The 25334-nt window shown below is 32.0% G+C and overlaps 1 protein-coding gene and 1 long non-coding RNA gene across 3 annotated transcripts; both read left to right on the top strand.

The window, feature by feature from the left end:
• Positions 1-11540: 11540 nt before the first annotated feature.
• LOC111708453 (lipase member K) lies at positions 11541-24917 on the top strand. Of its 2 annotated transcripts, none has more exons than XM_023481832.1 (12): positions 11541-11708; positions 13886-13968; positions 15310-15415; positions 16065-16154; positions 17357-17438; positions 17689-17761; positions 18682-18784; positions 19320-19412; positions 19861-19955; positions 20390-20441; positions 21154-21228; positions 24804-24917. In XM_023481832.1, the coding sequence occupies exons 2-12, from the start codon at positions 13895-13897 to the stop codon at positions 24900-24902; spliced, it is 942 nt and encodes a 313-aa protein (XP_023337600.1). In that variant the 5' UTR covers positions 11541-11708; positions 13886-13894; the 3' UTR covers positions 24903-24917. The 2 variants fall into 2 exon arrangements, with proteins under 2 accessions (XP_023337600.1, XP_023337599.1); XM_023481831.1 differs by lacking the exon at positions 11541-11708 and adding an exon at positions 12202-12363.
• Positions 22027-24125, top strand: LOC111708454 (uncharacterized). Its single transcript, XR_002766673.1, has 4 exons — positions 22027-22177; positions 22243-22346; positions 23625-23708; positions 24081-24125. It is a non-coding gene; the product is annotated as an uncharacterized LOC111708454 (long non-coding RNA).
• Positions 24918-25334: the final 417 nt, after the last annotated feature.

Below are 25334 nucleotides of genomic sequence, written 5' to 3' on the forward strand. Positions count from 1 at the left end.
CTTTATTTATGCAGAAAATGAAAATTGAATAAACTTTCTAGTATGTAGAATGTAGAAGAATATATGGACTAACATTTTAAATCGCAATTTGCGGCATGAAGACGGCCTCCAATCAAGATGTTGTATCAGTACAAAATTGAAGCCAATATATGAAGAAAGCAGGAATATTAAAAATTAAACGTCTAACTCTAAAAATCAGCCCTCTGAAGCCTCCGACAGTTTGGAGGGTTGGAGGATGTAACTCGCGGCGTTTTTGAGCAATTGGAAAATCAAAGCATGTTTCAGATTCCTCAAATACAGCTGAATATTATTATACAAAAAAATTTGAAAAAAGTCCAAAAAAAAAGATGTTGTATTAGTACAAAGTTGTAGCTAATATTTTAAAAATGCAGGAAAAATAAAAATTAGACCTCTGACTCTAAAAATGAGCCCCCAATAATTTCACAAATAGTGCTTTGTCATCTAAATATCAATCTTCAGCCTGCAGGGATAATTCAGCCGAAATATGTATTTTTAAAAAAATTATTATTCTTTAAATTTGAAATAAGAATGTTATTCAAGTTTTAAGCTAATGGCATGCACATAGAAACTTAATATTTTTGACGGGAGTTTTAGCTATTAAATTTAAAACCTACAAATGTGAAAATTGTCAAATGTTTGCAGTCAACATCCTCGAATTATCTTTGAATAAAGAAAGACAATCTAAAAATTTGCGAATTTCATAAAACCCCCACAAGAAATACGCTCACTCTAAATACAAGTGTACAGCGTTAGATACGTAAACATATTGTGATGTACACAACTGACCACTCTATTAATTAATTAATAGGGAGGTTCGTTGTGTACATCTGTGGTTAGCTTTACCTCTTCGTTTTATTTCTCTATGTTAAGGATCAACTCCGCGGGAGCGGTGCGTAGAATACAGAGACAAACGAGACTACACAGACTGCAGTAAGTGCAAGACTAGAGAGATGAGGAAGAGAGGCCAGGATACAAAAAATAAACCCCCACCCACGGATTTATAAAGGTTTATGTCCTTTATCTTTATATTAATATGTCGATTTCAACCTTAAGCGTGCGTACAGTGGTTTACTGGAAGATGCAGTCTATTAGGAACACGAATGAAAGAGATTTATAATTCATAGCAGCTATTAAAAAAGAAACTTTTGTCTTATTTTTTTGAAACTCTAATAAACTAAACCTCTCGCGCTAAGTTTTTCCGGAAATTACTGTATAATCTCACAGTTCTAGTTACATAACTGAAAATTAAAAAGGTACATAAATAAAAAGTAGAAAACTCGCGCCTATAAACCATAGAGTGAAAGTAAAAGTTTAAAAAATGCATATTTCAAAATAGTTTTTTTTTTTACAGATTTATATTTTGTACGACTAAAAAAGAATTTCATGGATAGTACTTCATTTGTATAGGGAAGTAACAAGAACACTGGTAACAGTACGGAACTCTGTGCATATAATAAAAAAAATTTTGCACGGTAGTTCAATAAAATCATTAATTAATAAAAGAATAAAAAAGAATAAGTTTCTCTAAATACAAAAAATTATTTTTAACCCTATCAAGTCATAAGACTGGATAGAAATAAAAATAATTTTTTTCAGAAAGCACCAAAGTTTTCTTTTATTTAAAGAAAAAAATCTTTAACACATAAAATTTCTAGCCAATTTTCTCCCTCTCCCTTTTCGTTTCCTTCTTTTTGTTTTTTTTTGTCTCAGATAATAATGTGCCTTTGGAGGAAAAAGGGGGGTACTGTGCCCCTGTGCCCCCCTTAGATACGGACCTGTCGAATACGTATCTTAACTTGCAAATTGATCCACGCGGAAAGTCAGAGGTGCAACTAGGGGGGGGTGTTAGCGCGCCCTCCCATAGCACCTGAGTAGGGGGGCCCCCCCTGCAGAATGAAAAGAAAGATTGGCGAATATCATTATCACAGGAGTCAGGAATTATAAAACCAAAAGAGTTATTGTAGAAATTGTATTCTTCTATGGTTAGTTTAAAAAAATATTTTTATCTTAAAGTAATTCTCAATTGGCTAAAAGCTATTGTAAACATTTAATGCAAAAAAGTTCCGAACTGTATTCAAACTTTGAATTATTTTGGTAAAATATTCTAAGTTTGAAATATCAAAGGTTTACACCACTCAGTCCAAAGATTTAGGGATTAGAACATTTGAGTTTGTGGCAAAAACTCAGTTCCAAATCTAGAGAACATTCAGACACTGAACCGGGCAAACTTCTAACTGATTATCATATTTGATAACTGTAACCTGTTTATCTTCTTTGAAAGAACTTCTATGAAATCGAAAATGAAATAAGAATATGAATGCTCGTTAGAATGATTAATCATAAATTCAATAACTTCAGGAGAAAACGTAACATTATCTGTCCTTTTTCAATGTAGATGATTAAAGTTATATACAGTGAAACCCTTAATAAAGAATACATCGAAAGAATTCATCAAATGTCGTATTCTTCACTTTCTGATAATGGAATGTTGCAGATATTTTGTTTTTAATTAAATGATTATATGGAACTCTTTAAAACTGTTCCCGCATATTCATGGCTATTAATTAATTTTCGCAAATACTGAAATTTACGTAATATAGTATAAAACTCACTGAAAAATTGTCAAGACGACATTTGATAAATTCTTCCGATGTATTCGTTATTACGGGTTTCACTGTATGTATTTTGATTTTTTTTTCAGAATATATAAATGAATATTTCTTGTAATGATATCTGTAATTAAACAAGGGACTTAAAAAATGTTCTTTGGCGCTCTGCGCACACATGAAAAGAATGGATTGACTCATATCTTTAATTTTACAGTTGTTGAAAGTATAAATTTTTAAAAAACACAAGAAAAAAACGATTTGAATTGAACACAGCCAAATCTGCATGCAACAACTGAAAATTTCCTTTTTTTCGACATCAAACACTTCAAAAAAAGCACTTTCATTTTAAACACATTTTCTAAAGGGGAGGCAAGCAAGCCCCCCCCCCTCCTCCCTACACCCCCCAGAGCATTACAAAAAAATATTTTGCCCCACCCCCCAGCAAAAATGCTAGTTTTATTTAAGTTTTTTTTGTATTTAATACGTGCTTAGTCTAGTATTTAAGAGGTAGGTTAAAATGTCAAATATTTATCACTACATAGATTTGAACCAAATATCTTACAGATCATATTAGATTATTAACAATTTTTAACGCCAAAATACGCACATAATACGCGAAAAATCTAGCATTTTCTGCCAACAAAATTTTCTATTAGCTTTATTAAATTTTTTGAAATGATTTATTCTTCTTAAATTTTCTGATTTAGACCCACCCATTGACGCGGTCTAATTTGATGTGGGACACCCTGTATATTCACTGATGCTCAAAGACAAGACGACATTTGTTTAAATCTCAAGAAAATTGTAGAGAAATTCGAACTTAGAAATGGAAACTATAGACACATGCAGAGGGTTACCCACAAGGGATAAGACTGTAAAAAAGATGACCTGAAACTGATATAATATCATAATATGACGATCCTAAGATTTGATTAAGTTTATTACAGTGAAACCCTTAATAACGAATACATCGAAAGAATTCATCAAATGTCGTATTCTTCACTTTCTGATAATGGAATGTTGCAGATATTTAGTTTTTTTAATTAAATGATTATATGAAACTCTTTAAAACTGTTCCCGCGTATTTATGGTTATTTATTTATTTTCGCAAATACTGAAATTTACGTAATATAGTATAAAACTCATTGAAAAATTGTCAAGAAGACATTTGATAAATTCTTCCGATGTATTCGTTATTAAGGGTTTCACTGTACCTACAGGGTGTCCAATAAACATGGGAATTGAGAGACGACATGAATATCGTCTTTGATTTCTGATAATTAAAAAATGACATAAAGTGCAGAAAAAAATGATTGAAAGTCTAATGAGCTTTTCAAAATGTGGTCTACCTTCTTAGTATATTTAAAATTGACCGAGGTATTTAACATAAATACTAGAATCTGGAGTCTGGAGAAATTTCCTAATATCTCCGTCAATTTTAAAGGTAAAATAATGGTAGACCACATTCTGGAAATCCCAAAACTAGCAGTTTTCGAAGTTAAATGTTATACTACAAAATATTGTTTACAAATGGAACAAAGACGATTTAGAAGTCGTCATTTAATTTCCATATTTATTGGGACATGGTGATCTTTAATGTATTATTTTCTGATTTGGGAAAGAAAGACAGTAGTTTGCGGTTGCATATAAAGAAACAGACACGACAAATTCCGTACAGTCGTCACTGAAGCCTCATCCTATATTGCAGATAGGATAAGAAGTATATATCTTTAAATATATATTTTGATTGAAATCATTTTCAAACATTTTAAAAACAAAGATTATTTTTCCCTCAAATAAACAGCTTGTCTTTGTTTACATTGTTTGTTTGTTTCTGCAGAGCTGGGAACTTTAGAATGGGATACCTTTAATTCCAAATGCCTAATCCGAATATCCAATGTGGACACTTCTTCTTTCTTTTTTAATCCACTCTTTTTTGTATAAAGTACAGAAAAATTAAAAACTGATTGTTCAAAATTAGAGAGTTCCTCTCATTTCTGTATATTAATCGTAAATGGCGCGCAAAATTTGCAATGTCCCGGCTTCTGATATGCGACTCTGATTGGTTGAATTTTATACACTTTTCTGGAAACAAGTCCAAGATTAGGTTAGTCTCAAGATTAAGAAAAAGAGAGGATCAAGCATTGATCTCGATATCCACCATTCTAAAGTTCCCATCTCTGAATAAATAGTTAAATGAAATCAAATTTTAAACAGAAAGTCTTTATTATTATTGTATTAAGATAAATGCCGACCACTCACATACACAACAATCTGTTGATGTCCGTTCTTAAAGAAACATATTAAAATGAGGATAACTTTTTTTTAAATATAAAAATTGCGAAAAATCAACATTGGACAAAAAACATTAAAAATCAAATTTATAATAATAATTGCCGTATTGTTAATTTTATATACTAGCTGGAGGGCCGGCGTTGCCCGTGGATAAACAAATTTAGAAAAAAAATTCGAATTTTTATTAGCCTGTAACACCCCTCAGTCACCCATGAGTGTCCACAAAAAATTTCAGCCCAATCGGTCCAGCCGTTTGGCCGGCTATATGCAACATATATATGAATGTCTTGTTTTATATACTGTGAATTCCAAATATATGAATACATAGACCGTCATAAGTTTTTTGATATTTCTAAAGAAACTTCTTTTTATTTTTAATTCAAGATAAATTAATAGCCCTGAAATATAAATGCAATTGATATATTAACATTAAACTCATTTTTCCGCTGCTTTTGATCTTAAATATGTAATACGACATTTTAAAAACTCTTACTTTGTATTCATATATCTGGGATTCACTGTATATAGATAATAATAAATTTGTCGTTACATATAATATTGACAACGCAAAAACTAAAGTCGGATTAAGAGGAAAGGTGTCAATTACTCAAGGCATTGCTGTAGACTTATGTAATATTCTACATGAGGGGTGCTTATGTATTCACGTATCAAAACTACAGTTTATCAGTGAACCTCTTAATATATGCATATTTACCATAAACACAGTACAGGGTGTCTCGAGAAACATGAAAAATAAGGGACGACAAGGAAATAATTCGGCATTTTTGGTTTTATTCAATAATTAAAATCTAATTAAAATATTTCGGTTAAAAAAAAAAGTTTAACAAAAAGAAAGAATATATTTTGAAAATGTCGGGACTAGGACAATTGTATGATAATTTTTTTTAGAAAATAGTTTTAATTTACAAAGAAGATCGTATACATACAGTGAGAACCAGAAAACTGGAATAGGAAGACGACATTATTGCAACACACAAATGTATTTGCCGTAACTTTACTAACATTACTTTCCTAAAAGACATAAAGTCAAATTACCGGAACATTGGCTTAAACAGAGATTTAATTTGACATTTAAAAAGTAAGCATCCAGGGAGTGTCAGAAACCTATATGAAGCATAAAGTCTGACCGTGTCAACCTTGTTGCACCGGCTAATCCTGTCCATAGAGCCATGGGTACAGTGCAAACTGGATCAGGAAAGGTTGACCCGGCTCGGAAATTCAAATGTACTACAGCTGCTCGTGAAACATGTTGTACTTTAGAGTTTTAAGAAAATGTACGCAAGCTAGAACTACCCGTAACAAAGAACCGAAAATTATGGAAATGTCAAAACAAAATCATCAGGTAATTAATTTGTGTTCAAATTTACATGATAATCAAAGTAAAGAGATATTGAGAAGACCAAAAATGTTTTAAAATTCTAATATGTGACTGGATGACTTTGGGTTTGGCATTCTTGAGCGTAAAATTAAAACTTGAAGAGCTAAGCGGTCACAAAGTTGTACCAGTTCTCCAGTTATCATTTGTGTATAGTGATGTGCTTTCAGTTGGTTCGTTTTTATAGGGAATAATTGAAAAAAGGGAAGGGAAACGGCACTGGTCTGGCATGAGAAAGCCAGTCGCACTGCTTTGCAGACGAGTTCGTTATCACACATGCTACTCTTTTGGTACAGACATACAACATGACTGCAGTCAAGGAAATTGCAGAACAATGTCGTCAATTATAATTAAGCTTAAATAAGTTTATTGCAAACTTTAATCAAATTATATTCTTTGTGTGAAAATTTGGCTTATAGTGTTGACCGAATTATTATATAAATTGTATATTTAAATTATTTTTAAGTAAACAATTAACAATAAACGAATGTACTCTCCCAGACTGTACAAAGAACGAGATTCTTATGTACTGTATATACCTACAGTACACGCCTTCGGTTCATTATCACTTACAAACACTCTTTTGGTACAGACACACAAACATGACATTTCCGCCCCCTGGTTTTTTGCCTGTATATTTTTTTCAGGGTCACAATTTGGCAAAGTGTAAAAAAGCAGTTATTTTTAACATTTTTTATTTTAAAGATATTTTTATCCATGTCAAATTGTGACCCTGAACAAATATAGGCAAATAGCGATCCAAAAAGGATCCAAAACAATCAAAAACTGAAATGAAAATATTGCAAAGTTTATTGAGAGCAAACTTAAGCATGATGCAGTTTTGAAATCTTGCAAAATTTATCATTTTTAAAACTTGTCAAAAACAATTTATCCGAGCGGTGCCATTATTTAGTCATACCGTACGTATATGTATTATTGAGGACTAAAGTAATTGATCAAGTTCTTATCAAATTACATGTTAATCTTCTGTGTTTATCTATTCTTCATATGATAATATACATATACAGTATAGTAGGTATAGTAGTGAATTAGACTTCTGACTGAAAACCTAAGAGGACTGGGCTCCTTAAAGGGACTGTAAAGGAAAAATGAAAGGGGGGTATAGGCTGAAACCTTAGAATCTCAGGAGTTGAACGATACCTAAAAACTTCTATCTGATGTTCCTGTCTCGAGAAATTGGCATATATACATATATACGTTTTGGTATAATTTTGACACAGTTTTATATCCATTTCTTGAGATTTCACCAGATAGAACTCTAATAGGTCTCGATCAACTCCAAGAGATTCTCAGGTTCCAGTCTATACATCCTTTCATTTTTCCTTTACAGTCCCTTCTAAATAAAAAAATAAAATTCACATTTGTAACATCATGCAAGGAAATATGCTCACATCCACCCCTGTTTAGTTAAAAAGACTGTCGTATAAGTGAGCCTTCAATTTGAGATTTAGTATGTCTGATTCACAACGGTACTCTTAATTCTCTCTGTATATATTAAATAAGGGAGAAAATTTAAAACTTGTTAAATGGGGGCCACTTTTTATTTCCATTTAAGCCATGTAAAATTGTTTTTTTTTTAACTTTTCCAGAAGTTTTGTTTTATGAAAATCTCAAATTTCTGGAATCAAAAAATATTTTTAAAAATTTTAAAGAATAACTTTTTATAAATGAACAAAAAAAAATTAAGTAAAATAAATACTTTTTAAAGGTATTATTTTTTTGTTTGACTTTGGATCTTACCATAAAAACACGCAAAAAGTTCAGCATGTTTTGAGCATAAACCTCTCAGTGTTTTCACGTATTTGCGAACCAGGATTCCCTCACTCCTGTTGCAACATGTTTAAACGGATCAAGGTATCTAAATATTGCTTATTAAAAACAACCTCAAAAACCATAAAATCAAATCTCGGGAAAACCTAAAAAATGTGTACGACGATGAACAGTTTCAAACAAATTAAAACATGTTTTTTATATTTTTGCGACAAATATTGTTTTAAATATGAGAGTTACATAAATTAAATAAATTAAAGTTCCATTTTGTATTTATAAACTACATTGTATCATTCTTTTCTTCATCCTAACCCCCCCCCCAAAAAAAAAATACTTTCTCCCCATTCCATCTTTCCTTTTACCGGTTCTTCCACCCTCATTCCCTCTTAACCTTTCCCCCAATTTCTCCTTTTCTTCTCTTTTTCCCTCTCCTTTAACCCCTCTGTACTTTCCACAAATTATTTTCTCCCTCTCCTCTTTCAACATCCTTTTGCGGCCTTTACATTTCCCTTGTTCCTTTTCCACTTCTCCTTTCTCATCTCACCAATTTCCTTTTCCATCTCTCCTTTCTCATCACTCCTCTTCCCCTTTCCTTTTCCACCTCTCCTTTCTCATCTCTCCTCTTCCCCTTTTCCATTTCTCTCTTCACATGTAACGCTTCCACCCCTCTCTCTTATCACTTGATTTCTCCTTCCGTTTTTTTCCCATTGTTTTTCTTTTTACTTGTCTTAACCCTATCACATATGGGGGAGGGGGAGGGGGGTCAACACCCCTCACCTTGTGTTCTTTTCTGAATAACTTAAAAATGGCCTACATTAGAGCGCTAAAACTTTTTCAACATCATAGTTATGAACAAATTTGCTAAATTTTGTTTTCGATGCGCAGGGTAGGTTGGAGAATATACAACCGCCGGTCTGTGTTAAAAAATCTGAAATGGTTAATGCATTTTTGTTAATTAAGGTACAGGGCTAAATTTTATATTTTAAAAGGCCTTGAAAAATGGATACAAAAACATGTGTCATATATTAATATTTGTCTAAAGTAAAAAAAGATTTTTTTTAAATGTTTCACATACTTTTTGAACTTTTTAAAAATCCTCCCTTACACCCTAACCATTAAAGTTAAAGGTCTAACTTTACTGAGCAGGCCTTGAAAAGTTGGACTACGGACATGTCTCAACTCTAAGAGAAAAATCATAGGGGGGGGAGAGGAAATCACCCCCCCCCCATCTATGTTAGACAAAAATAGCTCAATCGGGGTAGATTTAATTTTTGTTGGTTGAAAATTTTGATATGTGTCCATTAGTTTTTAATTGTATTGAATAGGTATGCTTGGTATAAATTGTATTTACAGATAAGATAAACCTACAGACTAGTTTACCTTTGCAACATGGTGTCAGCACAAGTATAGATTTTATGAGAAACATAACTTTTTATCCTTTAAACCTAGGGCTGGGTATGATCAGAATTTTTTCAAACCGATCGTTAACGGTTTATTAAAATCGGTAAAAAAAAACTTTCTGTTAGCCGCTCATTCTTTAGCTAAGAACTGAATGTTAGATAAGATAAGATGATATTTTTTATTGCTAAAAATACACATTCAAGTTATAATGTTACAGGCAAAGTATTTTTATATTGTTTACTATATGTAATTCTAGCAATTAGGTGGAGATTAGCTATTTACTGTTTGGGTATTATATCCCCACCTAATTAATATTAAAACGTTAACAATATGATGAATATTACTAGGTTTTGAAAGTTTACAATAAGTCAGGGATTACTAATTAAATTTAGAGAGACCGAGGTGCAGCATAACAAAATAATTGATTTTTCAGTTTTTAGTTTAGTACGTTTAACAGAATAAAATTAAGCATGTACAAAAATCTACATTCTATATTAATTTTTTTGCAAAAATAGCAAAAGGGCTTATTGCACTTTGAGATGTAGGCGTCAGATAACATTTGAAATAATTTTTTTAAAGATCTCTAACGAGGCACTTCTTTTTAAATCAAGTGGCAGTTTATTCCATATGTTAAGAAGTGCATATGAGGGAAGATATTCTAACGAGCCCGTATTTAAAATGTTAATTTTAAAGTTAAGAGATCTTCAACATTTCCGAGTTTTTTAAAAGTGACGTTAATGTTCCGTTAGTTAACGATATTTTCCGTTCTTTCTCAAATTTTCCATTTTTTAACGATATGAATTTGATTAACAACGTTAATGGAAATATTTTAGAAATGGTTTACCGTGCCAGCTGTTAACGAGCCGTTAACGATTATTTTATATAAACATAGGCGATACCGGAAAATTTGTAGACAACAAGAAAAAACATAAGAACGCTTAAAAACCAATAAATTTATCTAATTCTTTTCTGTAATTTACATGCAATTTTAAATTGAAAAATTAACAAAAGTTGTCGTTATTTTTAAACACAATCGTTCGTTATTTTTCTTTCAAGAACGGGTATATCCGCTCGTTCACAGATTTTGCTTATGGTTTATGGACTCTACAGTAAATTTAAAAAAATCTGTTCGTTAATGGACTCCCAGCCCTGACTACATCCATGTTGAGACCAGGGGGGCTGGATCTTAGTTACCTCTCCGTGTGTACTAGCCTGAGTGTACCCTTAGTACATAGTTTACTGATAAAGGATATTACGAGATTATGGCCTAATGATACAATACAAACATCAAATATGCAGTACGCTTTCGGAGTACAAGTGTAAGGGGAGGTTTTGTATCTTGAATTTTACTCAGTTTTCTCAGATGAAATATTGCTCTGTAAAAGACTGTAATAGTACGTCTTCCTGTGAAAATATAATCCTGCATACGATAAAGGAGTAGTGGAAGATAATAGTTATATGGAAAACAAATTCTCCATTTAAATAGTTTTAGAAATCACCCCCGAGTACTGTAATATACAGATTGACCTTTGGAAGTGAAGTACATGGCCTGTACAATTAGTAAAGGATTAGCGTACATCATCACTCTATATACTATAACCTAGATGGTTGAGATACATTTAGGGCAGGCAAACGCTTTAGCCTTGGTCTTTGTACGTAGACATTTATACTTTTTATACATTGCCATTTTCTGCTTATGCACATTTAAAACATTTCATAAGCTGTGTAGTTAGTGTGTGCACAGTGATTTAAAACCTCATTTTTCTGGCGTTAACATCTCTCAGGATTTTGCGAAATACTCCTTGGAAACTGAGGTTGCAACAAAGCACTTTGCAGCTTTGAAGAACTACAAAATTAGTAATAATGTTAGAGAGTCAAACCATGGACATTTAGGCCTGTCGACACTTGAAAACTAAGTTGATACCTGGGTATAGAACTAGATTGCTGTGTGTACAGTGTGCATTCACTGGTGCACCAGTCCTGAGTCTGAGTATACTAGCTGCTTATATAATCAATGGTCATACTTCGAACTCAGATGTTTAAATAAAAGTTTGTCCTGAAACAGAGTTAGAAAGATCTAAAATTCTACTCCATATATCTTTGCAAGCTGCTGGTGGAACCTTTGATATGTTACACTTTGAAAACCTTGCTCTTCGCTATGCTCAATTTGCTGCTTTTTTTAAGGAAATCAAAGGGTATGTCGGGATTGACGTACGCTTTAAAAATCAAAATATTTTTTAACCTGGGAAACACCAGATACTCTAGCAAAATCTAAATATGTAAAAAAATTTCAAAATTCGACATATATGTACAGTTTATGTACCTTCAGACATATATGTACAGTTTATGTACCTTCAGACTACAGAAACATCAATTAAAACTAGCAAAAGCTGAATACTCCTGAGCTGTATTTTATAAACAATCATATTTTATACCAATCTAACATGCAAAGGGTTATGCGCATTCTAGATCAACTTTATCATTTCAACCATCAGTCCAACCCCCTCGGCCTCTGAGTTGAATCCCGGAACTGGAGAGCAGATGAGAAAGTTTTTGTCAAAAAGTTTAGGAGGGAGAGGGGTTTTATGTTTGACTTTACCAAAATAATGTTTTTTTTAATTTCCCAAATATTTTTTGACAACCGGTCATTTTTGTCAATACGACCAGAGTTAATAAACACTATAAGACTTGTGTTGTGAAAGCAATTATACAATGGTACCATACTGAAGTTTTGGTGCAGCTGAAGTTCTGCTTTGTTAGAAGCAGACACCAGTCTTTAGTTAAACACTGAGCGACCTCTTGGTACAACCATCTTTTTCAACTTATTCACTTTAAATCCACAAAAATCAGGTATCTAGAACCACCATTACTATTTACCAATCAGGTATCTAGAACCACCATTACAATTTACCAATCAGGTATCTAGAACCACCATTACTATTTACCAATCTTCATTGTCCCTTAAATGTTGATAATGTCTGTGTGTATAAGACGTACTTTGGCACATAATACGCACAATTTTTAAAACTGGTTTTTTATAATATCTTTTTAAAAATATTCAATAACAAATACAATGTTAAATTTAGACAAATATCAAAATAACACTTTCATAACAGTGATCCAGACAGCCGTAAATGGCCTTTATCCATTGTGTTTACCAACCGATAGATATATTTTTGTAGCCCTGATCATGAATATATCACCATTTTAATAGATTTTCATGCCAATAAAATATAAATAAAGCTATGATAAGAGCTTTTTCAATTTTCTCCTTTAAAATTTTAAAATAACCCTCCGCGAGCCAGGGCTTTTAGAAACAGTCTGTTAAGTTTTGAAAATAATAAGACAAAAACTGGTTATTAAGGAGAAAATTATGTATATCTCTTTACCAGACAACGCTTTTAGGGTACCGTTGTACATATGTACATATAATAATGGAAAGTCACTTTATATTATCTTTACAATTACTTAAAGGTGACGAAATAACGTTTACAATGATTTAAATGTGACGAAATTACGTTTGCAATGATTTAAAGGTGACGACATTTCGTTTACAATGATTTAAATGTGACGAAATTACGTTCACAATGATTTAAAGGTGACGAAATTACTTTTACAATGATATAAAGGGGACAAAATTACGTTTACATTGATTTAAAGGGGACGAGATTACGTTTACATTGATATAAAGGTGACGAAATTACGTTTACAATGATTTAAAGGGGACGAAATTACGTTAACATTGATTTAAAGGGGACGAAATTACTTTTACAATGATTTAAAGGGGACGAAATTACGTTTACATTGATTTAAAGGGGAAATATGTTTTGTGAATTATTTTAAGATGTGTTTTGTGATATGTCAGGCATCTTCACTTGTCATCGTCAGTTTACCGATGGATGGTTTCATTGCTCCATTGCTAATTCCAATAATCCATTGATGATTCCATTGCTCTAATGATGATTCTATTGCTCCTTGGCATCTTGTCCTAACATACGCGAGAATCACAACCTGATGAAGAGGATGGTCTTCTTGTTCCCCGTTCTATAGTATAATGTTGAACCAGGGAACGATTTCTCTTCTCCCACATGCCTACAACTGGGTCTGGGTTTGGGTTCATGACTTCGTCTTCTTGGACCGATCTATCGGTCATCACGGGCAGCTGTAGTACATTTGAATTTCCGAGCCGGGTCATCCTTTCCGGTCCCAGTTTGTACTGTACCTAGCTCTATGGACAGGACTAGCTGGTGCAACAAGGTTGACGCGGTCAGACTTTATGCTTCATTTAGGTTGAATTTACTTTTACTAAAGGGGAAGAGGTGCGTGTCATGTCTAGTATCGGGGGATATTACTATTGTTATTTTCATTTTAGGTGAAGATAATGTGGTTCTACGACAGTTTGGCTAAAAATGTTTTGTCTCTGTCTGGTATGAACGATGTTCTCATGAAAGCCAGGTATATATCTGAAGAAAATGTCTAAACTCCTCTTTAGTTTTTATCAGCCTAAATGCGCTGTTTTAATCTCTCCCAACCACAGGTATCCCTCCAGTGTTCTCTAATATGTATCAATCCTGATATAACACTCTCTATATTCAAGTAAGTATCAAATCCAGATACAACACTCTCTTTATCCTCAAGTTTGTATCAATCCTGATTTAGCGACGGCTAAATAAAAGACAAAAGTCTATAAACAACTAAATATATTTTTCATATGAATAAACCAAGAAACAAGATAACTAATATGGCGACTGTTTATATATCACACATGAGTTTTGATCAGGTAACTACTTGCAGACATTACGGCGGAAAGTAGGACGACTTGTTCGCCACACTGATGTCTTTCTTTGTGTATTAATTTAGATACAACACTAACTGTATTCTCACGTTTGTATCAATCCTGATAAAATTCCTCAAACTCTGTCTTCTCTACCTTACCTGGTAAATATATACTACACCGTGAATAACAAGAGTCTGTATTTATATATAAAAGGTACAGGTAAATAAGTTGACCGCAGCTATGGTCAAGGAACTAAATAACGTCTATTTACGGGTTACAAATATTTAAATAAAATAGGGTTTATATTATTTTCTTAGCTTGGTTTTGAGATTCTTAGTTTCAGTGGGTCGACTTTTATGGGAAAAATAGTTAAAATCATAGTCTATGACAAAGCGCGGGTAAACGGTGGAACTAACAGTTGAGCAAAGATGGGTCACCAAATTGGAATACATATATATTAAATTTGGTTTTTTAACATTCTACTGTTAAGTATTATATATTTCTAAAAAATATTATTTTGTATACACTATACAATGATATTTTCCTGCACTGTTTAATGATACCGAACTTTTTAAACCTCTTTTTTTTAATTGTTTTTATTTTACTGTTTTTTATTGTTTTTTATTGCTTTTTTATCGTTTTTTATTGTTTTTATTTTTTTTTATTGTTTTTTATTTAATGTTTTTTATTGTTTTTTAATTGTTTATGTAAAAAAATAATTCAAATTCTTTTAACCTCTCTTTAAATTTTTCTTGAAACAAAGCAATGTATGAACTAATTTTTTAATCTTAAAATTTATTTTACCAGGTTTAACATTTTGAATTTACAAAAGTCAGATGTATGCGATATCCCTGTTTTTTTCATTTAAAAATTGATTAGTTTCAATCGTGTTTTTTCTATCAAAAATCCACGACGATATTTTTCACATTGAAAAACTAGACAGTAGAATTTCCTAAAAGTCGTCTCTGAAGTCTCATCCTATGTGGGTAGCCCTGTATTTGAAAATGATTGTTATTGAGGTTCCTTTTGAAGCGGGGGCAGGAGATGAAGGTTGAGATGGAGGAGAGGTTGGAGAAGTGTAACAGGTTCCTTTACCTCTTCTTCCTTGCTCCTAATACACCAGAGGTATTATTTCAAAACTCTGGAATAGGAAGTCAACTTTTAGACTCCCTTTAAATAGTCCAATGAACATGAGGCAGAACAATTGTGCAGTGTAAACAGACCTATTTTAATAAAGTGGTTTAATAACTTACTAGTAAAAATAATTGCTTTGAAAAACATCAAATGCACTTCAGTATTGATCTGATGTCGTCTTCCTATTCTACAGTTTTCTTTGTATTCCTTTATTGAGAAATTTTAGCCTGTAAGGTTTTTTAAATGCTTTATAAAGATTTGATATTAAATCTAATTAATAATTAAATTGTCTAAATAATTAATTTGTTTGTTTACTTACGATACATTCTATTTACCGCTTTAATTTGACCAAGACAATGGATATTAATCTAAAATAAATTGATCAGAAGACCAACACTTTTGTGTGGCGAACTTGTTGTACAAGCTTGATCTCGATATCAAATTGCACACTTATAAATTGGAAGAAAAATGTTTGATTCCTTCATTTTATTTATCCCTGTAGAGTATTACTAGTATGGGATATTGAAAAGGAATTATATAAGTTCTGACTTTATGATATTAAAAAATGTAAGATTTTTTTTATTGGTTATGATACAAGGTTCTTTTTATTCAAATGTTTACTCGTTTATTTGTATTCTAGTCCAGCCCTACTGTGGAGGACCTGGCATCCAGCCTCTCCTTGGTCCTGGAGACCTACACGGTTCAGACCCAGGACGGGTACCTCATTCAGGTAGAGTAAATGCCGTCTTTATAGCGTAGCATAATCCCCATATTTGTTAACCTGAGCATACCTAGATAAACATGAGCTAAGTAACATGATTAAAACATACATTGTAACTTTATTAACTAGGTTTATATCTATCCATTTTAATCTTCTAAATACGTACATTCAACTTGAATTACGCTGCAAACATGTGTGGAGATAGCTTAACTACATTATATCTATCCTCGCTGATCTTATAAATACATACATTAAAGCCATTAAATGTACGTAGATAAATATACCTATATTTTGATTGCTTAACTATGTTATATAGAACAGCGCATAACTTGTAATTACGCTGTTAAAGGCCTAATTCTAATCTAAACTATAGAAATATACCTTAGTTGATATATAAACTCCACTTACAGTGATGAGAGTAATTTGGTTTCGTTGAAACATATGAATTGATATCGTTGCCTTGAGTTTTGGCATTGATCGATTGATTGCTATTGCCCGGTTGACATAGCTAACAAGATCCTGCCCAGTGGTAGTACATTGATTGTTCACAGGATTGCAGCTGTGTGGTTCTTGTCCTGTTTGAGACATTATCAATTGATTTCTATTGTCCAGTTGACATAGCTATCGAGATCACGCCCAGTGGTATTGGCGTTGATAGTTCACAGGATTGTAGTCGTGTGAATTGTGTCCTGTTTGAGACATTGAATTAATTGCTAGTGTCTGTATTGATACTGATAGCTAACAGGATCGTGCCCTTTGATTTGGCACTGATAGTTACAAGCTTCCGATTGTTTCTGGGTTTAAACATTGATAGCTAAGTTAACTAAACTGTACCTGGATAGATACTTGTTCAAGAAATTGTTATGGAGTAGGCGTTTACTACATTCCGTTCATTTGCAAACAAACAACTTATCAGCAAACAAACACATGTGTTTAAGTTGTTTTTAGTTTCTCAACTTTAATAAACGGATATTGTGGCATTTTCTTTTTTTGATTACAATTGTGATCGTAACTTTTGTACTCATCACTGTTTATCTTATTCTTAAATTTTGATACCTATTATGCAAATTTTTATCAGCACTAAGGGCAAGTAAGTAATCAAAGGCCTTTTGTATGCTGTAAAAGTTATCAATGAAAATGGCCTCACATTTAAGATTAATTCGTAAAAGAGGGGCGTAAAGCTCCCTGATTTGATCATTGACTGTTTCCAGGTCCACCGTATACCAGGAGCAGGTCCACCAGTCCTTCTTCAACATGGACTCATGTGTACTTCAGCCTGCTGGTTAACATCAGGTCAATTTCACTCACATATTCAAAATTATTTCAAAAATCCTACAATTATAATTTTAAAAATCTTCCAATAATAATTTCAAAATTCAATAATAATTTCAAAACCCTCCAATAATAATTTCAAAATCCTCCAATAATAATTTCAAAAATCCTCCAAAAATCATTAAAAATCCTCCAATGTAAATTTCAAGAATCCTACAATGATAATTTCAAAAATCCTCCAATTATTAAGTTTAAATGTTTACTATTTTAGGGAAGAATAGTTTAGCGTACATGCTCCACAAAGCTGGATATGACGTATGGCTGGGAAATGTTCGCGGCAATAGGTAATCCGCTGATTAATTGATTTATATAATTATTGATTTTTATTTTATTTATTCTATTTATTCGTACACAACTATAATGGTACAATTTAAAATCAACGAAGAATGATATATATAACATATAAAATTAATATATTTTAATATATAGTCGAAAACAATAAAATAAAAATAAAAATAAGTTAGTTAGTTTTTACATATATCATCAATAATTACAGATATTTCATCATAGTTAATTCCTTCTAAAAAATTTTGATTTGACCGGATTAATAGTAAATCTTTTATCAGTGGAATTCTTCACGCATTTTCAGCCGGATTCGAGTAAATCATGTTTGACTTTACTAGAGACTTGTTCAAGGACAGTTTATCTAAATATGATTCATTTGCAATATTAGATAAATTCTTACATGATTTTGTTCTTTGGTCATTTTTGCATAAATCAAACAATAGTCGGATGCTGAGCTTGGACTTATACATATAGATTCGCAAAATGATACAAATCGGCTACACAACATAGTTTTTAAATGAATTTGCTCAGAAATTTGTTCAATAAAATATCTATGAGTTTGTCGTGGCAATCCAAATAAAATACGAATAGCAGTATTCCAAGAAGTTTACAGTTTTACAGTGTTAACACAAAACAAATCCCATAAGTTGGAACCATATAGACTAGATGCATATATGTTATAAAGCTTAACAACCATTGTAGGTTCAGAAAAATGAAATTCTTGATTCAAAGAGTGAATTATTGATATAAACTTCCCACGTTTCAAATTACAATCATTGGAGTCTGGACATAGAATTATAGGTTTCCAAGATGTTTAAATTCATCTACATATGGTAATAGGACACCATTTAGAATAATCGGACATACATTATTACTATCAATATTAAATTTATTCTTATTCTCATTTTAAACTGTTCAGGTATGGGTCGGAGCACACAAAGTTGTCTGATTTAGAACCAGATTTCTGGAAATTCACATTTCACCATTTTGGAACCTACGATATCCCCGCCATTATTGAAAAGGTAATTTGAACATAGATAAAGGGGAGAGGGAAATGATAGTTTAAGCCTTTCACGATGGGGGGGGGGGGTAGTGTTTTTCTCAAAAACTTGAACTCGGCTTAAACACGCATACATAATACATTCAAACGTATAATGAAATTCTATTAACCAATCCTTATCCCTAAAGACGGGATTAAATTCTATTTTAGAAAAACGTTTACAGTAATTACCTTGGTCGTGTACAGTGTACTTAATAAATATCCCTTGTAATCAAAAATGCAAATCTGGGAGAGACTGAAATAAATTATGTTGGCTCTAAAACCACAAGGCTTCGATCATAAATCTTTTTAACCACGCATTATAAAGGTTTTGTGATAAAAAACTATCGGTCGGAGCATAAGATTCGCTGATTAGCAAGAATACAACTAAAAACCAACTCTGAATTCTGAAAGTTTTCCATGGAATTCTACAAAATTGCACACAAAAAATCTTGGTATTTTAAGTGTCTGGTACGGATAAACTAAGCTATATCGGACGCTCTATGGTATATATCTAGGTACTTGAAGTGTCTGGAACGGATAAAGTAAGTTTTATCGGACACTCTATGGGTTCCACATCTATTCTTGTATCTGCATCTCAGGCCCCCCAGGTTAATTACACTTTTATTACTCCACTTAAAACATAAAAGATGACTTGTAGATTTAACAATGATGTAATTGTTGTTTTTAAGGCATTTCTTTAAATCACGCAAATGTGTGCAATATAAGACTGAATTGTTACAGGAAAAGGAAGCGTAATTTCAAGACAAAGATGGCAATGCCTTTTTCACAATGATAACATTAAAAGCTTTGTCTGATTGAGCATAAATTAGATATCAATGTTTAAACCTTTCCTTCCATAAACTACATTGGTCGACAACTTGACGTCTCCTATATTGGTCGTCAAATTTACGGAGAAATATCTATCTATAAGGTAGGAATTTAGCATGAGACATCTAGTGGCCAACATTTCGTCCCTCAAAGTACACAACCTAACCGTCCTGTTGCCAGTACAAAACTGTTATTGTTAATTAACAATGTTAATGATTTTTTTTGTAGATTTTCCCTAAATTAAATCTTGTGATTCTCCTGGCTCCTGTAACTGCAGGGGAAAATATGACCAGTCCAATTAAAAAAATGGCTGGATACCATAAGTAAGATTTTTTCACTTTTAAAATAAATCTTAACCCACAGAGGATTAGACTTTAGAGCCGATTGTGCGGAAATAATACTTTTTTTCTTATATTTACGATTCCTTACAGCTGATGGTGAACTTCTTTCTTTCTTTAACTTAATTTAACCTTGGCATACATTTATGAATTATAGTTTCCTGCAGGCGTCTTCATTATTTCATCCTTTGCGGTTAATCCTGTGCCATTCGAATTATAAGCTAATCATTTAATGAAATCAATTATGTATTCTGACAATTACATGATGGTTATTATCGTAGAGTGAAAAAAATATTTTTTGGTATAAGTAATTTTTTAGCCATATTTGATTTTTCGATGTAAATAAAAAATCACATGTTAATTGTTTTTTAAAGAATTTATATAATTTATAGAAAAAGATAAAAAATACAATTTTGTAGGCAACAAAAATCTCTTGTGGAATGGTTCGGTCTGTACAGCCTACCACCAAAGGTAAACTGAGGCTGATGCCTATTTCACAACGGTACCCAATTTAAACCAGCTGTAGGTCGATAATGTGAAAGATATTGTCGCTTAAAAAGCTCTAAATGTGTTGACAATTTAACCCTAGTAGTGTATCTGCAGAAACAATACAATGACTGAGAGACTTCTCCCAAAAATAATTACTCCAGCGACCAAGCCTTATTTGACTCCAATAATAGGTTTATGGTGTAAACTCAATATTGCTTCCCCCCCCCTGATACCCCATTGTGCGCTGCCCTTTAAAAAGGGTCTGAAAACCAAATCGACAAAAATGCATTTTAATGCAATTTAGATTGCATCCTTTGTTATAACGCTGCAGAGATATATACAAAGTGCATCTTGGAGTTAAAATAATCACACGCTGAGGAAGTTTTGAGGTTACCACTTTGGCTTTGGTATCATGTGATACAGGGTAACCCAGAAAGTATATGAATTTAAACTTAATTTTTGCACAGAAAGTTATAAGTGTACAGTTGCACGTAAAACCAAGAATGGTAAAAAGATCAAAATTCTACAAAATCGTCGTAAAAAGTTTTAAACTTTTACGATGTATATATATATATCTTTGAAGCAGATCTTATAGTAGCTTTTGACAGTTAATTTCTTTTAAAATCCTTAAAGTCATTCTCCCTTTACCAGGTCAGGTTGCTACATTTATTCAAAATGATAAAAATATTTTCAGATTCCTGGAGCTGGCATGATTAAGAATAGACCATTGTTCCCTTTCTTCTCTGATACATTTCTTAATCTATTAGAGGTGAGGTAATCAACACAAATCCAAAAATTTAAGTTTCGAAAAAGCACAGGACATAGAATAACCTTTCCTCTTAATCAGCCCGATACAATAAGATGCATCTCTGATCAACAATAATGACCTATTTTTCTAAGCAGCAGTTTGGAAGATATCACCGTTGTGTTGAATGATTAACATTAAGATTAACATTAACATAAACATTAACATTAACATTAACATTAACATTAACATTAACATTAAGATTAACATTGACATTAACATTAACATTGACATTGACATTGACATTGACATTGACATTGACATTGACATTGACATTGACATTAACATTAACATTAACGTTAACATTAACATTAACATTAACATAAACATTAACATTAAAATTGACAATAACATTAACATTAACTTTAACATTAACATTAACATTAACAATAGCATTAAAATTAACATTAACATTAGCATTAACATTAACATTTGTATGTTAATATCAACATTAATCATATTAATAAATAGTATCAATGGTCTCATATAGGACCTCTAATGTAAAAATAACAATAATAATGATAATCATAATAATAATAATAATAATAATAATAATAATAATAATAATAATAATAATAATAATAATAATAATAATAATAATAATAATAATAATAATAATAATAATAATAATAATAATAATAATAATAATAATAATAATAATAATAATAATAATAATAATAATAATAATAATAATAATAATAATAATAATAATAATANGTAGGTAGGTAGGTAGGTAGGTAGGTAGGTAGTTAGGTAGGTAGGTAGGAAGGTAGATATGAAAAAGACTATATCGTATCTATAATTCAGCCAAACAATATCTGAGAATGATTTCCGTGGGTTTGACTGGGGGAGTACTGAAGGAAATCATTATCATTACAGCCAACCTACCCCACCATCTTACCATCTAGATCAGGTAGCTTTCACACATTATAGGAAGAACTTTTAACAGAGAAATATATCTTATTCACATACTTTTAGTTGAGTACACCCACTGCAATCTTCTCTGCCCAGCATGATACCCTCTCCCCACCAGCAGACCTTGCAAAATATTGCAAAACTCTTCCTAACCTTGTATTCTCCAGGTATTATAAACAGTAGAACTGTATTATCCAGGTATTATAAACAGTAGAACTGTATTATCCAGGTATTATAAACAGTTGGACTGTATTATCCAGGTATTATAAACAGTAGGACTGTAATCTCCAGGTATTATAAACAGTAGGACTGTATTATCCAGGTATTATAAACAGTAGAACTGTAATCTCCAGGTAGTATAGACAGTTGGACTGTATTATCCAGGTATTATAAACAGTAGGACTGTATTATCCAGATATTATAAAAAGTAGAACTGTAATCTCCAGGTAGTATAAACAGTAGGACTGTATTATCCAGGTATTATAAACAGTAGAACTGTAATCTCCAGGTAGTATAGACAGTTGGATTGTATTATCCAGGTATTATAAACAGTAGGACTGTATTATCCAGGTAGTATAGACAGTAGGACTGTATTATCCAGGTATAATAAACAGTAGGACTGTATTATCCAGGTAGTATAGACAGTAGGACTGTATTATCCAGGTAGTATGAATAGTAGAACTGTAATCTCCAGGTAATATAGACAGTAGAACTGTATTCTCCAGGTAGTATAAACAGTAAGACTGTATTATCCAGGTATTATAAGCAGTAGAACTGTAATCTCCAGGTAGTATTGACAGTTGGACTGTATTATCCAGGTATTATAAACAGTAGGACTGTATTATCCAGGTAGTATAGACAGTAGGACTGTATTATCCAGGCATTATAAACAGTAGGATTGTATTATCCAGGTAGTATAGACAGTAAGACTGTATCATCCAGGTATAATAAACAGTAGGACTGTATTATACAGGTAGTATGAATAGTAGAACTGTAATCTCCAGGTAATATAGTCAGTAGGACTGTATTATCCAAGTAGTATGAACAGTAGAACTGTATTCTCCAGGTAGTAAAGACAGTTGGACTGTATTATCCAGGTAGTATGAACAGTAGAACTGGATTCTCCAGGTAATATAGACAGTAGTACTGTATTATCCAGGTAGTATGAACAGTAGAATTATATTCTCCAGGTAGTATAAACAATAGGACAGTATTATCCAGATAGTATGAACAGTAGAACTTTAATCTCCAGGTAGTATAGACAATATTACTGTATTATCCAGATAGTATGAACAGTAGAACTGTAATCTCCAGGTAGTATAGACAGTAGGACTGTATACTTTCCAGATAGTAGAATCAAAGCAATTAGATAAAATTTTATTTGATTCCCTCGATGCAATTGTGCATTTATGAAAACAGAAAAGTAAAGATTACATTTTTATAAGGTCAGTTGATTTAACCCATCTTGGGTTTCTGTGGGGAGCAAATGCTGAAGAGCTGGTGTATACTCCTATCCTAGATCTGCTCAGGTCAGTTTCTACAATGGTTTCCAGCGAACAAAAACAGCGATTTTTCAGTTTTATTCATAAAATTTTTTAATCTGCTTCGCGAAAAAATGTTTTTTATTGCGAAATAGATTGATGCGAAAAAAATCGAAAACTTTTTTTACGACTGGAATGCAAAGGAATGCGAAATTCGCTGGGAACCCTAGTTTTACCCTACTCATCATGTTTTGAAGGAACTGCCAACCTAAAGTAAATTGAGCATCTGTTAAAAATGTTGCATGCCCGAGTAAAAGTGAGAAAAACATTTCTAACAAATTCAAAAATAAATTTTGCTAAGTCATGCAAAACTCATCTTAAAGTTCTATCAAATCAAAAAAATCAAGCCTTTTTTTGCAGGAATCACTCTTCTTCCCTTCAAGAAGAATAGAAAGATTAATAAAAGAAAAAGAAATCAACTCATAATTTGTAAATATTGTTTTTATTTTGCAATTCAATAATTAAATTTAAAAACATGTCATTGAATTAAAAAAAGGGATGACTTAATATACATTTGTAAATAATTCTGCACCATACTTTTTTCACATTAAATTTAAAAAAATGCTTTTTATCAACTTAATAAAGATGATTTAAAGTTTTTGATTAAACACATTTTTTTGGCCGCTGACCACCTGAATTTTATACACATTCGCCTTATAGTATTTCTTTTAAACATTTTAGAAATATTGTAAATAAATATTAAAAGTATTGTAAGTATAAATTGTAAGAATGCAGTGAAGAATTAATAAACAGAAACATAAACATTGCCATTAAATTTTGTAATCCCTATATCTTTGCGATCCAGTGACGTAGACCTTTGATATTTCAAGCTTAGATTATTTGATCTAACAAAATTCTTAACTGAAAATATATTATGAGGCTTAGAAAATTAGAAACTGTTTAGACCTACCGCCAGCTAGCTGTTTAGACCTACCGCCATCTAGTTGTTTAGACCTACTGCCAGCTAGTTGTTTAGCAGTGGCGTAGATAAAGCTGGGGTTATTGGGGTTATTTACTAATAATAATAATAATAATAATAATAATAATAATAATAATAATAATAATAATAATAATAACATCTAGGAAGGATTTACTGGATCCCAGGAGTTAGTAAACCATCTTCCTTCTACAGTGTCTACATACACTCTTCTACACTTTAGGTATACAGGGGTAGGGTGGTAGGTAGGCAGTTTGGTAATCAGGTTGGTATGGTAGTAGTTAGGTGGATATGTAGGTTTGGTATTAATTTAAGTAGTAGGTAGGCGGGTGGGTAGGTTAGTTGGTAGGTAGTTAGGTTGGTAGGTAGGTGGTTAGATAGGTAGGTAGGTAGGAAGGTAGGTAGGTAGGTAGGTAGGTAAGGAAAATAGGTAGGTAGATAGGTAGGTAGGTAGGTAGGTAGGTAGGTAGGTAGGTAGGTAGGTAGGTAGGTAGGTAGGTAGGTAGGTAGGTAGGTAGGTATAAGGGAGGTATTTTTTAGGTATTTGGTAGGTATAATGTAGGTACTTGTTAGGTATTATGTAGGTACTTGTTAGGTATGATGTAGGTACTTGAATAAAAACATCATTTGATTTATAGTTATAACGGAAAATCATCGTTTGTACAGTGGAAGGCATA

The sequence above is a fragment of the Eurytemora carolleeae genome, unplaced genomic scaffold (assembly GCF_000591075.1).
Source record: "Eurytemora carolleeae unplaced genomic scaffold, Eaff_2.0 scaffold629, whole genome shotgun sequence".
Taxonomy (NCBI): Eukaryota; Metazoa; Arthropoda; class Copepoda; order Calanoida; family Temoridae; genus Eurytemora; species Eurytemora carolleeae.

What these genes read in the sequence shown, in the direction of transcription:
- LOC111708453 (XM_023481832.1), top strand. Translation starts at nt 13,895, where the DNA reads ATGTGGTTCTACGACAGTTTGGCTAAAAATGTTTTGTCTCTGTCTGGT. An exon ending in AGGACGGGTACCTCATTCAG is followed by an intron (nt 16,155 to 17,356) that starts GTAGAGTAAATG and finishes GACTGTTTCCAG; the next exon opens with GTCCACCGTATACCAGGAGC. An exon ending in CATTTCTTAATCTATTAGAG is followed by an intron (nt 21,229 to 24,803) that starts GTGAGGTAATCA and finishes AATAACATCTAG; the next exon opens with GAAGGATTTACTGGATCCCA.